Below are 13,278 nucleotides of genomic sequence, written 5' to 3'. Positions count from 1 at the left end.
AAGTTGTCACAATGACGATATCTTTGACACAAGCATTCCAGTCCTTCTCACTGGAACACTCCTAGGGTCTACCCAAGGGATATCAGTCCTTCTCACTGATATGGTAAGGTAGGAATTGCATCTGAACAATGAACTTTGCAATGGAATTGGTAGCATTAACTTGAAATAAAATCAGCGAAATCAATTCGCACAAAATCAGTCGCAATCATCAGACAGATACAATTATCATGCGTGCATTAATTAGAGTTCGATGAAGTACCTTCGCATGGGTCATCGACCTCCAAATCAACAGCAACTAAATCTAATTCAGTTGGAATCTCAGCTTGGGGCATCTTTCTAATGCGATCATGGGCATACTCGTAGGTTCTATTAAGATTTAAAGATTTCAAAACATAGCGATCGCCTTCGAGTAACTCAAGAATTTAAAATGGCCCTTTAAACTTAGGGTCAAGTTTAACTGGATTGCGCTCTTAATTTTTTTTTATTAAAACTAGGTCACCAACTAGGACATCAACGAGACAGACTGCCTCTCAAGGTTATTAGTGTCTTACGACAAATAATCACAAAAATAAACCAAAAATGGATCGGTCTCACCGGGTTTCCACTCAACGTGCGTGACAATGCACACATCGCTATAGCGCGCAGTACAGCGACTTTCGCGAACGTGAAGCCACGGAGATGCACGAGCACCAACACTCCGAACTCACGACACGTTGGGCTCCTGGCAGCTGGCATGCTCCATTCAACGTCGTAATTTTCCCGCCGAATTGCACAATAACCACCGTCATTGTTGAAACATGAAAACAAAGACAAATTCGGTTAATTTTCTAACATACCTTCAATAACTAGCTTGACATTTAACAATGGAAACGATACCATTACCATAACCGTGGTTACCATACTTGTACCTTCGCTGAAATTCTTAATTCAAATTATCGACGTTCCATTTTTTTTTTGTTAGTGGGTAGAAATTTATCTTCGCATGGCGAATTCGAAACGCATGTGGGCATTTGGATTGCATCCCACTTCTGATGTCGGAGGGGCCATCAGGATGGCTGGCACTATCGTCCGACATCAGTTAGGGTAATCAAGCAAAGAGATAAATTTGGATCTACAACGCTAGGCAATAACACTAGGTACACTAGACGTGACGTAGGGTAGTAACGCCACGAACACTCAATGAAGACTCGACCAAGACTGAACCACAAAATAGAACAGAAGTCAATCTCATGTATGTACTTCACTTTTCATGCCTAAACTCGGCGGTGGCGCTAGGGTCGTCAACTTTTTATGCGCATAAAACTAACGTGGTAGTGGTACTTGTATCTAATTATTTGATTTATTGTTGAGAATAAAACAGGAAAAATGAAATATAAACCAATAATAATAAAATATTTAATGTGGCATACTTACATAAGGTTAATAAACACTTTCAACGGAAATTCGTTTGAACGAGATACCGAACTTTTTCAGAAACCGCAATTTATAATTTTGTTATTCATACATATACTTATAGGTACTTACTTATTACTCTTTACTTGCGAAAAAAATATTTTTGTATGTAATGGGTTGGTACAGTCCCTGATCTAAGCTTGCTTCTACCTACAGAAACCTTGATTTGCGAGTTTTATTTCGTCTACCTTACAACATACTCTCGCCATGAATTATCAACTCCTACTACTTAGTAATAATCTTTGAGGGTAGGTTGGGCGGTTCGCCTGGGCCGACACTAGCAAAACTTATTACGGCATTGGGCCAGAGGCCGCCAGGGCGCTTACCTACCCACCTAACTGTACCTACCTACTGCGTTTATTAAAAGAACCATCGAAATATGAGAAAATAAGTAGGTCCATACTTTAGGTAATACGGCAGGCTAAAAAACGACAGTTCACTGTTTATTGTTGTATTAAAACAACCGTCCACTGAACAATTACATATAATACGACTTTTTTTGTTACTCCATTATTACTTTTTCTTTTGTTATTAAAATTAAAAATATTACAGTCAAATTACAGTAAGGTAGGTATCAAAACGCGTGCACATTTATCTACCTTGTGTGTGACGCGCGTATCTCAAGAAAACGGCAGCCCCGCTCGCACTGTTTTGAGTTGTTTTGAGACAGCGCGTCTGTGAACACGCACACATAGACACCTATGTCTGCGTGACTCGAACGCGCTTTGTATGTAGATTGACTTCTGTACCTATGTATTTTGTGACTGAACTAAGACTGAACTAAGACTGAGCTCCGCGGACGCCGCGCTGACCGCCACGACTCCGCCAAGCGCGCCAAATTGTTGTTTCACCGAAAACGCCACCAGAGGGCGCGCTTGCGGCTCGTTCAGTGACCGTACTATTGACTATCTCCGACATATTCATAATACTCTTGAAACTGAACTCAAACAGCTTATAACACAACATGCTCTACGTAAGTTTGCAACAATACGCCGAAGCGCGGCGGTAACGATGACGTCACAACATCAGTACGCCGCTCCGTCACAGCGGTGCGACCGCATAGTTAGCGAACTGCAGTCAGTAAGACTTGTTGATGCCAACTACTAGTGTTATCGATTACAGGCGGCTTGTTAGCGGTATTGGTAACCCTTATTGGTTAGCATTTCTGATTAATAGCGTAGAATATAAACGGTAAGATTTTCTAATAATATAAATGCAAGTAGATATTTTACGCGGTATTCTAAATATTTAAAGGAAAATAGCTTTAACTGGACATAAGTCTGTACAGCAGCAAACTGTCTCTAATACTTAAATATGCCACCAATAAATGCATAAATAATACGACAATCCGTCTTACCACTACGCCAACCCGTTTCTTGGAATACGCCGAACCGTCTCCAACAAATCTTTACACGAACAGTCCATGGCTGATGTACGCGTGTCGTGTAACCACATAGTTAGTGAACTGCATCCAACTAACTGAAGTTTGGAGCGACTTAACTATAGTTTGGACTTCGATTATCGACTACACTCACCCCTTTATTTGGGGGAAGCTGTGCTCAAGGTTTTGTTGGAAAGTGGAAGATAGTTATAAAACACTGATTTATTTATGAAACTTATAAATGTAGGTAAAAACACTAAAGTTAAGTAGATAAATCCGCTGTAACAGTGCTTAACGTATTTGATATTATTGTAGAGAAAAATCTTCCTTTCTGAAAAAAAAGCCCAAAAGTATGTCACGTGAAAATCTTAGTACCTACCCAAAATGTTAATAATATAATGCGGAACATCGAATCAACATACTTTAAATAATTGAAACACTTATAGTGAAGATCTTGCCGAACAATTTGTTTAACTTCCTTAATCAACTCGCATCAGGAAGAGCCCTAAACTTTGGCAATAACAATATAAATTTATCACCTCCACATACCAATACATGCAAATCGCTGAACAATCTCACCCTTACAGTAAAACAATCTTCAATTCCTTGAACATGCTCATAAATTAAGATTGACGTGCAGCTCGGAACAACGCGGCAGTAAAGGTTTACTACCTCCCGCCGAGAGATGGCGCTGTACTACGTTTTATATCCTCGCCAATAGATGGCGCTGCGCTGAACAGTTTTACAGCGCTTTTACGACTTCTATCGAGACCTGTGGCAATTAAAATTTCAATGAAAATAGGATATTTAATTAGAGAGTTAGAAGGTGGGTGGGTTATGTCCCTTAATAGTGCATTTTATTATACTACTAGACTATTAAATACGATCAAATTAATCTCGAATTGTTTTACGTTAAAATATAACTAATTTTGTAAGTAACATCATTAAAATATGATGTAAAAGATGTGAAAAATACAAAAAAAAAAACGCAAAATTCGCTTGCTAATTAAAATAAAGTTAATGACTAAACTACCGGAGCCGGCATGTAACGGTAAGTACACACAGACCGGGAGCCCACGTAAAGGTATCAACTTTTCCAATTATCAACTGTGAGTCAACTCCCGGTTGTTTGTTAGCATTGAAAAACTCGTGTACCCCGCTTTGAATTATATCTTATTGATTCGAGAGGAACTTGCAGTAGTGTACATATTAGCTGAGTAACTGGTAAAAAGAAATTGGTCTATATTTGTGGTTTGATGACTGAAATTTTTGCTTTTAAAGATATACAGATAACTTTTCTATCACAGTTTTTGGAACATACATCTTTGGGACAGTATTGTCAGTTGATTTAAGTCCTTGGCACTCTGTGTTGTAGCGTGCCCGTATCGTGAGCATATGGTTAGATACGAAATCTGCTGTGCTGCACAAAGGTTACTGTTTTGCTACTACATAGACGAAGATGTTGATTTTGTTAGAATTAAAAAGCGACATGCTTATTAGTTCAATCTATATTTAAGAAATTGACATTCTTTATCTTAAAAGACACTCTCGAAGAAATTTAATTCAGTTATATTCAGGCGTTATTAAAATGTAAAGCTTATAGTGTGTCTAAGGGCTTTAGCAATCAGCTGGGGTAGCCCCAAGTAGTGTTATAAATAGGCTCGAAGAAGTTTCCAAAAAGTTCATAATTTTTTCATTGTAAATTATATTCATTAAAATGATATTTCGAGGAAAATATCTTTCTTAAACAATATTTACAATAATCATTAATTTCACATACAGTTTGCCGATGACGAGTGTTTGTTTAATTGTTAAATTAAAATTTTACTTTTATTCTGAAAATTTCCGCTTATTATCGTATTAGCACAACTGTATTTTATTGACCTTCGAGTAATAGTGAGGAGAGTTGAACACGTCCACTTTCACCGGATGCGACTGCCTATCTGACCTCCTCAACCCAGTTACCAGAGCAATCGGACACCCGTTGGTAAGGCTGGTTGTCAGACTCTGGATACTAACTATCCGCAATGACTGCCAAAGATATTCAAATGGCAGCCATAAACATTAGAAGAACACACATGGCTTCTTTTCGTTGCAGATAAATAAGCAACTGTGATTATTTGTTGTTAGTAAGTACACTATAATAATATTTTCCGTAAAAATATTCAGACTGGTGCCACTAGTACTAGTGATCCCCATTCTTCTGTTTTTATTTTTGGCATCTCATGCATGTGATGCATAATGCATTAATGACTTCTACTTTTGGTATAAAAGACTGATGATTTTATTGATACAGTACATTTACAGTCTGTTTTCAAAGCTGCCACATCGCACTACAAGTAAGTACCTAAACCCACTTTTTCCACCGGTATTTCGGTATTTTTTATGTAGGTATTTTTTCTATTCAAATCTGCAATGTATCAATAATTCTTAATTCGACTTTCATCGTCATCCTCTTGTCCCTACGCCATTTTTGTTTTATTATTCTTCCTTTTCTCAAGAAATATTCTAAACTGAGAGTTTTGATGGTGATAGAATTTTCCATTATTTTAAAAGTTTGAGTAAGAAAGAAAATGGCTATTTATAACAGCCCGATTATAACAGCCGAAAGGAATACCTCATTGGGAGAAACTTAGTCCAAATATGCTTTATTTCAGTGGCGGATGCGGCAGCTTCTCAGTCATCGGCGCAGACGGTCAAGCTAGCCCTGCAAGTGCTGCAGACGCTGAGCCTCACCGCGTGGCAGTACCCGCCTGACTGCGCTCTCACCAGTAAGATCATCATCATCAGGCTTCTTACCGTCCTACTGCTGGGCACAGGCCTCCTCTCACAAAGAGAACGATTGAGCGTCAATCACCACGGCTTGCTCAATGCTGGTTGGTGGTATCAGATCTTTTCCTTCACGTTTCAGTCAGCGGTGTCCAAGGTTTAGTAAGAGAGTACGTAGGATCGAACCCACACTTATTCTTGAGAGGTTGGTCTTTGGTTTTTGATGGCCAGAATAGTACCTACAATATATGCTTCTACAGAAAGCGAGACTACGCTCTAGTAAAAAATATGTACCTATTTAATGTTTTGTATCTTTGCATCACAAATTACTCTTAGCAGACTCATCTGTGGTCCTATATTTGTTCCTTCTACTTTTGACAAGCGTGTACATCTGATTATTTTGCGAATTCTTGCTTTTTTTCGCAGATGGGAGCTCATTCGACTTCATAGTGGTGGGCAGCGGCACCGCTGGGTCGGTGCTGGCCAACAGGCTGTCAGCCAACGAAAGCGTCAGCGTACTACTCCTTGAAGCGGGAGGGTATCCACCGTTAGAGTCAGAGGTACTACTTATAAATCATCTTAAGCTTATAATTTAATACAAGAAAGAATACGTAGTCGGAAATGTGGTTGCTGTTTAGATGTGTTAGTTGAAAATATCTAAACAAGATTGTTTTTTGGTGATTTTTATTGGTTGGTTGTTATAAAATATAAAAAAAATTATTAAAATGCTTTTATTTTATTTTTTCCAGCTGCCTGCGCTTTTCATTATGTTAAGCAAATCGGACTATGACTACAAATACTACGCAGAAAACGACAACTACACGATGCAGAACATACGGGGGAAGAGATGTGCCCTCACTCAAGGCAAGGTGTTGGGAGGCACCAGCTCCACCTACGCCATGATGCATACGAGAGGTGATCCTCAGGACTACGACGTGTGGGCGGAAAGGACCAATGATACAACCTGGAATGCCACTAACACACTGGCATATTTCAAGAAACAAGAAAAACTAACTGACGAAGAACTCCTGCACTCTGAGTATGCTGCTGTCCACGGTACTGACGGGATGGTCAAAATAAGAAGAGAGACAAGTCCTCTTCTTGATGACATTCTGGACGCATTTAAGGAGGTCGGCCACGATTTAGTGATGGACACCACATCATTGAAGTCTTCGCTCGGCTACACACAGTTGCTATATGCCATCGATGACGGAGTGCGGCAAAGCAGTGCACTTGCCTATCTAAGTCCCGCCAAAAAGCGAAAGAATCTTTGTGTATCTTTATTTACTACTGCTACCAAGATCTTGATTGAGAATGAGGTCGCTGTCGGTGTACAGCTGACGACCTCTACCAACGAAACATATATCATATATTCCAACAAGGAAGTGATTGTGTCTGCTGGCATCTTCAACAGTCCCAAGCTATTGATGCTGTCTGGCATCGGACCCCGCGAACATTTGGAGTCTGTCGGAATCGACGTGGTTGCTGATCTTCCAGTCGGCCAGAACTACATGGATCAGCCATGTGCTCCAATTATTATCCAAATGGAGGAAAGTGCAGAAGTAGCTGGTGCCACAAACCCACACCAGTTCCCTCTGCCAACGTTCATTGGGAACGTAGCTCTCGATTCACCAAGCAAGCGACCAGAATACCACACGGTCAATTTTCTGTTCCCGGCGAACTCCACAGATCTACTGGATATGTGTTCCTTGTTTCTTAGTTACTCGGATGAAGTTTGCCAGAAGGTCTACGGGGCGACCACGAACCGAAAGACTATATTTTCCTTAATAGGGTTGACGTTACCAAACTCTAGAGGTGAAGTATTGCTGGCCAGCGCTGACCCTGCTGCAGCACCAATTGTTCATACAGGCATGTTCAGCAACTATACGGATTTGAACCTTATGGGGCGCGCCTTCGTCGACCATGTAAGGGTGCTGAACTCCACTTACTTCCGAAGCGTAAACGCGACTATCTTGGACCTTGGCTTCTGCAAGGATACAACAAGTGAGGTGGAATTCTGGGAGTGCTACACGTTGGCTATGTCGAATACTATGTGGCATTTTGGAGGGACTTGCGCTATGGGTCTGGTGCTGGACAGCACGATGAAGGTCAAGGGCGTGGGGAGGCTGAGGGTCGTGGACTCCTCCTCGATGCCGGCGCTTGTTACCGGGAAGGTCAACTCTCCGATCGGCATGCTTGCTGAAAAAGCAGCTGATTTCATACTAACTGAACATAACATCTTGTAGGTATCTTGAAACAATTCCAATTTGATCAATAGAAGTTGAGTTTCATTTGCCTTTATTCTGAAAAACGTATAGGGTTTTATTTAAAAGTTTATACGTAAAGACATTACATGGGGCTGCGGGTTTTTCGAAAGAGGTATCGCGGCCCTGGTACATAAAAGGCCTATGACGGAACACGACGGTTTTTAGTCAGTAAGAGTCTAAAACTCCCTCTCCGCTGCTAACCCACAGCGGAAGGGGTCATTTGTTGACTTTTGACGTAGTAAAAAAAAAAAAAAGACGTTACATACCTACTTTTAATAACTCTGAATTCTCCAGTACCTATCCCGTTACCTACAATCTTTTCCTGAACGCTTGATATATTTTTTTAAACCTTTTTAACCATGTCATTTATTCCCATGACCAACCAATAAATAAATAATGTCCCACTAGGTTCGTACATAGTGGCCACATCGATGACGTCACGAGTATCAGCGCACCATTCTGCGGGTCCTGCGGTCTTGTGGGAGTTTTATTATTTATTATTGACTGCTTTATTCTGTGGGATCTGGTTGCTTTTTAAGGCGAGGAAGTGGTCAACAATAATTCCATAACCGGCACGCGCATCTAAGGCGCCAAAAGGGGTCGGAGCGTCTGAGCGGGGCGAGGATAACAATACGCGCGCTAGCTTATAACTAAAAGTCGTAAGCGACAAAATGGTTTTGTAATTTTAATATTTAGAAATGATAATTTAATAAAAATTCCTACTACCATTTTAAAGAGTATGTATATGTCTCCGAAGAAGAATAAAATTGGCAATATCACCACATACCTTCGAAATAACGAACCAAAAAACTGAAAAATGAAGCCCCTCCACTCTCCAAACTCCCAACACGGGTGGTCGCCGTGGGAGCTCAAGACCGAAACCCTCCATGCAAAGATAATATTCACTCAACTCCACTCTACATATGTACATATAATGCAAGGTCTCTCTCAACAGACGAAAGATTGCTAGAGTTTAAACAAGCAATTTGTGACATCAAAAATGACATAATAGGGCTCTGTGAAGTAAGGCAAATGGGATACAACATTATAGAAGAAACTGAACATATATTCTGTTACTACGGAGAAACAAAAGGGAGATTAGGTATTGGTTTCTTTATTAAAAAACATCTGAAGAAATACATTGAGAGTTTTATTGGAATAACAGAACGAATTGGAGTTCTAAACTTAAAGTTCGATGAGTATAATCTGTCGATAATACAGGTTCATTTACCAACTTGCGACGCATCGAAACAAGATATAGAAATCTTCTACCAAATGTTACAAAACACCATAGATAATAATTCCGGAAAACACATCATTGTAATGGGAGATTTTAACGCTCGCATTGGTCAACGCAAACAAAACGAACATACAGTTGTAGGCCCTACATGTTATGGAAATAGAGATAAACGAGGAGAAAGACTCATTCAACATTGTCTCGAAAATAATTTCTCAGTAATAAACAGCATGTTTAAAAAGAAATCAAATAACCTATGGACTTGGATTTCGCCGAAAACAAGAAAAAGTCAAATAGATTACATAATATCGAATGTAAAACAAAATTTTACTAACATAGAAATACTTAACCAATTTGCCTTCAACAGCGATCACAGATTGATAAGAAGTACATTTCGTTTAAAAAAGATAAAGCATAGCAGAGCTAAATACACACAGAAAGAACACAGGCTAAAAACTAAACAAGACGAATCCTCCTTCTTAGAAAACCTCGAACGGGAATTAAAAAATAATTGTCCAATGGATATAGATGACGACGTAGAGTCTAGCTACCAAAAAATAAAATTTGCAATCATCAACAGTCTACCACAGAACCAAGACAGTAATCACAAAAAACCTTCTTTTTTGTCAGACACCATCCAAACGAACATTAAAAGAAGAAACGAACTTAAAAGAAGAGAGTATCTAAATAAAGAAGAAAAAATAGAACTAAGGACTCTATATAAATCCATCTACAAAGAAATTAAGAAGGAACGTCAAGACTTAAGAAAACAAAAATTTGAAAAACACTTATCACAAACAGGGAGCCTGAAAAAAGCATACAAAGAACTCAATGTGTCGAAAAATTGGATACCATGTATATCAAGAAAAAATAAATCTACATACTCAAGATCGGAAATAATACAAACTGCAACAGAATTTTACAAAAAGTTATATGAAAAAAATAGTTCACTACCTATGATAAACAACTTAACCAAATCTAATAAAGAAAAAGTAGAAAGATTCACAGAGATAGAAATTTACAAGAATTTAGAAAAATTGAAAGAAGACAAAAGTAGTGGACCAGACAAAATTGCAAATCAAATATATAAAGTTGCAAGAACTCTTCTTACCGCACCGCTAACAAATTTATTCAATAAAATATTAGAAGAAAAGAAAATTCCTAATGAATGGGCCGCATCGGATATTATCTTACTTTATAAAAAAGGAGACCCTACTAATATTGGAAACTATAGACCGATTAGTCTGCAACCTTGTCTATATAAAATATTAGCAACCTGCCTTGAACGTCGGCTCTCAGTAATATCTGATCAACATCAACCATTTGAGCAAGCAGGCTTCAGGAAAGGGTTTTCAACGACTGATCATATCCATGCGCTAGACCTAATTATAGAGAAATATAAAGAACATAAAAGACCCTTGTACTTGGCGTTTATTGATTACGCAAAAGCTTTTGACTCTATTTCGCACGATAGTATGTGGGCAGCTTTACAAGAATATGGGACCCCTTTAGAGTTAATACAACTTATCCAAGACATATACTCTAAAAGCATCAGTAGAGTAAGACTAGATCGAAGCGGAACAGAAATACCGATTAATCGAGGAGTCAAACAGGGAGATCCTTTATCACCGAGGATATTCATACTTGTACTCCAATTTATGATGAAAGACCTAGACTGGATCAAAAAAGGGATATCTATTAATGGCTCTTACCTAAGTAATCTAAGATTTGCAGATGACATAGTACTGTTCGCGGAGTCTGCACAACAACTTGAAAACATGATTAACGAGTTGAACAACTGCAGTTTAAAAATAGGTTTAGAACTAAATACTATAAAAACGAAAGTCATGACGAATAGTATAAAAAAAGGCATAACAGTACAAGGATCCACAGTAGAATACGTTGAACACTATATATACCTAGGTAAACAAATGTCATTTCATCAATCTAGACATCGTGACGAAATTGAGAGACGAGTCCAGTTAACATGGAATAAATTTTGGTCCTATAAAGAAATACTAAAGTCAGATCTAAGTACATATTTCAAGAAGAAAGTAATGGATTCTTGCCTCCTGCCTTGTCTTTCGTACAGTAGCCAAACGTGGATTTTCAACAAATATACCTGTAACAAAATAGCAACAACCCAAAGAGCGATGGAAAGGAGTTTACTCAATATAAAAAGAAGACATAGAATAAGAAATACAATAATTAGAAAAAAGACCAAAGTTATTGATGCTCTACATCACTGTAAAAAATTAAAATGGAAATGGGCAGGACATATAGCAAGAATGTCAGGCAAGAAGTGGATAAAAAAATATTATAGCTTGGAAAGGTCCGCCAGTAAAAAGAAATAGAGGCAGACCAGCAGAAAGATGGGATGACGAAATAAAAGCAATAGCAGGAAATGATTGGCTAAAGAAAGCGACGGATAGAGGGAATTGGAAAGTCATGGAGGAGGCCTTTACTCAAAAAGAGGTCCTTAATGGGTCATAGTTATAATATTAAATTAATTAAGTTTACACAGTTAAGATAAATCGTTGTGATACGTTAATGTTATATATATAATATTTCATATGTATATTTTTTGTAACTTTCTCAAAGGATAAATAAAGGCTAAATATAAATATAATATATGTCACCGTAAGATTACAAACATCGTTAGATTACAATCTATCTCGAGAGATTGTAAACTGTCGAATTATTGTGAACCGTAACATCTGATTGCAATTTAACGCATTATTTTTCGCTATATTATAATCTATCGATGAGAAATTGTCAAATTGTCAACTGTCTGAAAGCTCTCCCTGATTGGTCAGTCCTTTTGTAAGATCGACCAATCACGACCAGCCGTTCTGTTGCCATGGAGTTCCCGTAGAGTTAGGAATGAATTTGTGTTTGAAGACAAACTACCTAATTGTTTTGTTTTTTTTTTATAAAAGTTTCTTATAATTTTCCAGTTTCATTTAAATAAAACTACTTTTACGGATTTTATCGCGGTCGGTTTTAAACGTCGGGATTAAATAATATAATATAACCGCGATAAAGTCCGTAAAAGTAGTTTTATTTAAATGTCTAATATTCGCGTAAGTGTCAGAAATCAATATGTTTCCAATTTCAATTTGTGTTTGAAGAATAAATATTTCGTTACAATTTGTTCTCTCCATATGTCAGGAATATTAATTACATACTCGTACTAAATAATAAATCCTTGAAGAATTTTTGAAGAGCATTTATTTTATTTAACTGACACCTCTATTTCATTCCTAACTCTACGGGAACTCCATGGGAACAGAACGGATTATTGGTCGATCTTACATAAAGACTGACCAATCAGGGAGAGCTTTCGGACAGTTGACAATTTGACAATTTCTCATCGACAGATTATAATATAGCGAAAAATAATGCGTTAAATTGCAATCAGATGTTACGGTTCACAATAATTCGACAGTTTACAATCTCTCGAGATAGATTGTAATCTAACGATGTTTGTAATCTTACGGTGACATATATACTCAACTACTAAAAAAGTTAAGAGGCTTTAATCGGTCCCGTTTGCCCATAATATGTGAATCTCTTTTTAAAAAGAGGTATGTTTGATATATTTTTCTCTGTTATAAAAGTTACCTAATCATGTTTCTACAACTAACAAAATAAGGCTTATATCATGAACTTTCAGGTAACCAAGTTGTATTTTGATCCGTTTTGTATTTACTGAGAAAAATTGACATCCTTGGCGCCAAAAATTCCAATTCGTCCTCTTAATATCTTAATTAGTAAAATAACAATACTAATACTTGATTGAAAAGTTATCTTCAATCTGGGCGAAGGAAGGCTTAGCTTAAGTAGCTGATTTGTAGAGGTAAGGGTTATCAAATATGACTTATATTAGGTACTTATATTTACTGACGTTGCTACTGCTAGGCTCGTGTATTTCGCTTACTTCCATTGTATTATGTCCTATGGTATTTTACTGTGGGGGGCAGCGGCTGACGTAAACTCAATCTTCGTTCTCCAGAAAAGGGCAGTTCGTGCAATTTATGGCCTCGGCCCTCGCGAGTCATTAAGAGAATTATTTAAAGAAATTGATATACTTACACTACCTTCTCTTTATATACTAGAAAATATCATGTTCGTACGCAAAAACTTAAATCAACTTAGTGTTAAAAGTGATA

General features: G+C 37.8%; 2 protein-coding genes across 2 annotated transcripts in view; one reads left to right on the top strand and one right to left on the bottom strand.

Moving 5' to 3' along the window:
• LOC110383293 (uncharacterized) overlaps positions 1-13,278 on the bottom strand; it is a 133,070-nt gene that overhangs the window by 94,682 nt on the left and 25,110 nt on the right. The gene's annotated exons all lie outside the window — the stretch shown is intronic.
• On the top strand, positions 5,137-7,953 carry LOC135119030 (ecdysone oxidase-like). Its single transcript, XM_064042353.1, has 4 exons — positions 5,137-5,172; positions 5,491-5,604; positions 6,029-6,162; positions 6,352-7,953. Coding segments are annotated over exons 1-4 (1,746 nt in total). The 5' UTR covers positions 5,137-5,171; the 3' UTR covers positions 7,849-7,953.

The sequence above is a fragment of the Helicoverpa armigera genome, chromosome 28, assembly GCF_030705265.1.
Source record: "Helicoverpa armigera isolate CAAS_96S chromosome 28, ASM3070526v1, whole genome shotgun sequence".
Taxonomy (NCBI): domain Eukaryota; kingdom Metazoa; phylum Arthropoda; class Insecta; order Lepidoptera; family Noctuidae; genus Helicoverpa; species Helicoverpa armigera.
The sequence above is the reverse complement of the archived record's forward strand: the minus strand, read 5'-3'. Positions and strand labels throughout refer to the sequence as shown.

Coding starts and splice junctions, on each gene's coding strand:
- LOC135119030 (XM_064042353.1), top strand. Junction 5,605..6,028: donor GCCTGACTGCGCTCTCACCA/GTAAGATCATCA, acceptor TTTTTTTCGCAG/ATGGGAGCTCATTCGACTTC. Junction 6,163..6,351: donor ATCCACCGTTAGAGTCAGAG/GTACTACTTATA, acceptor TATTTTTTCCAG/CTGCCTGCGCTTTTCATTAT.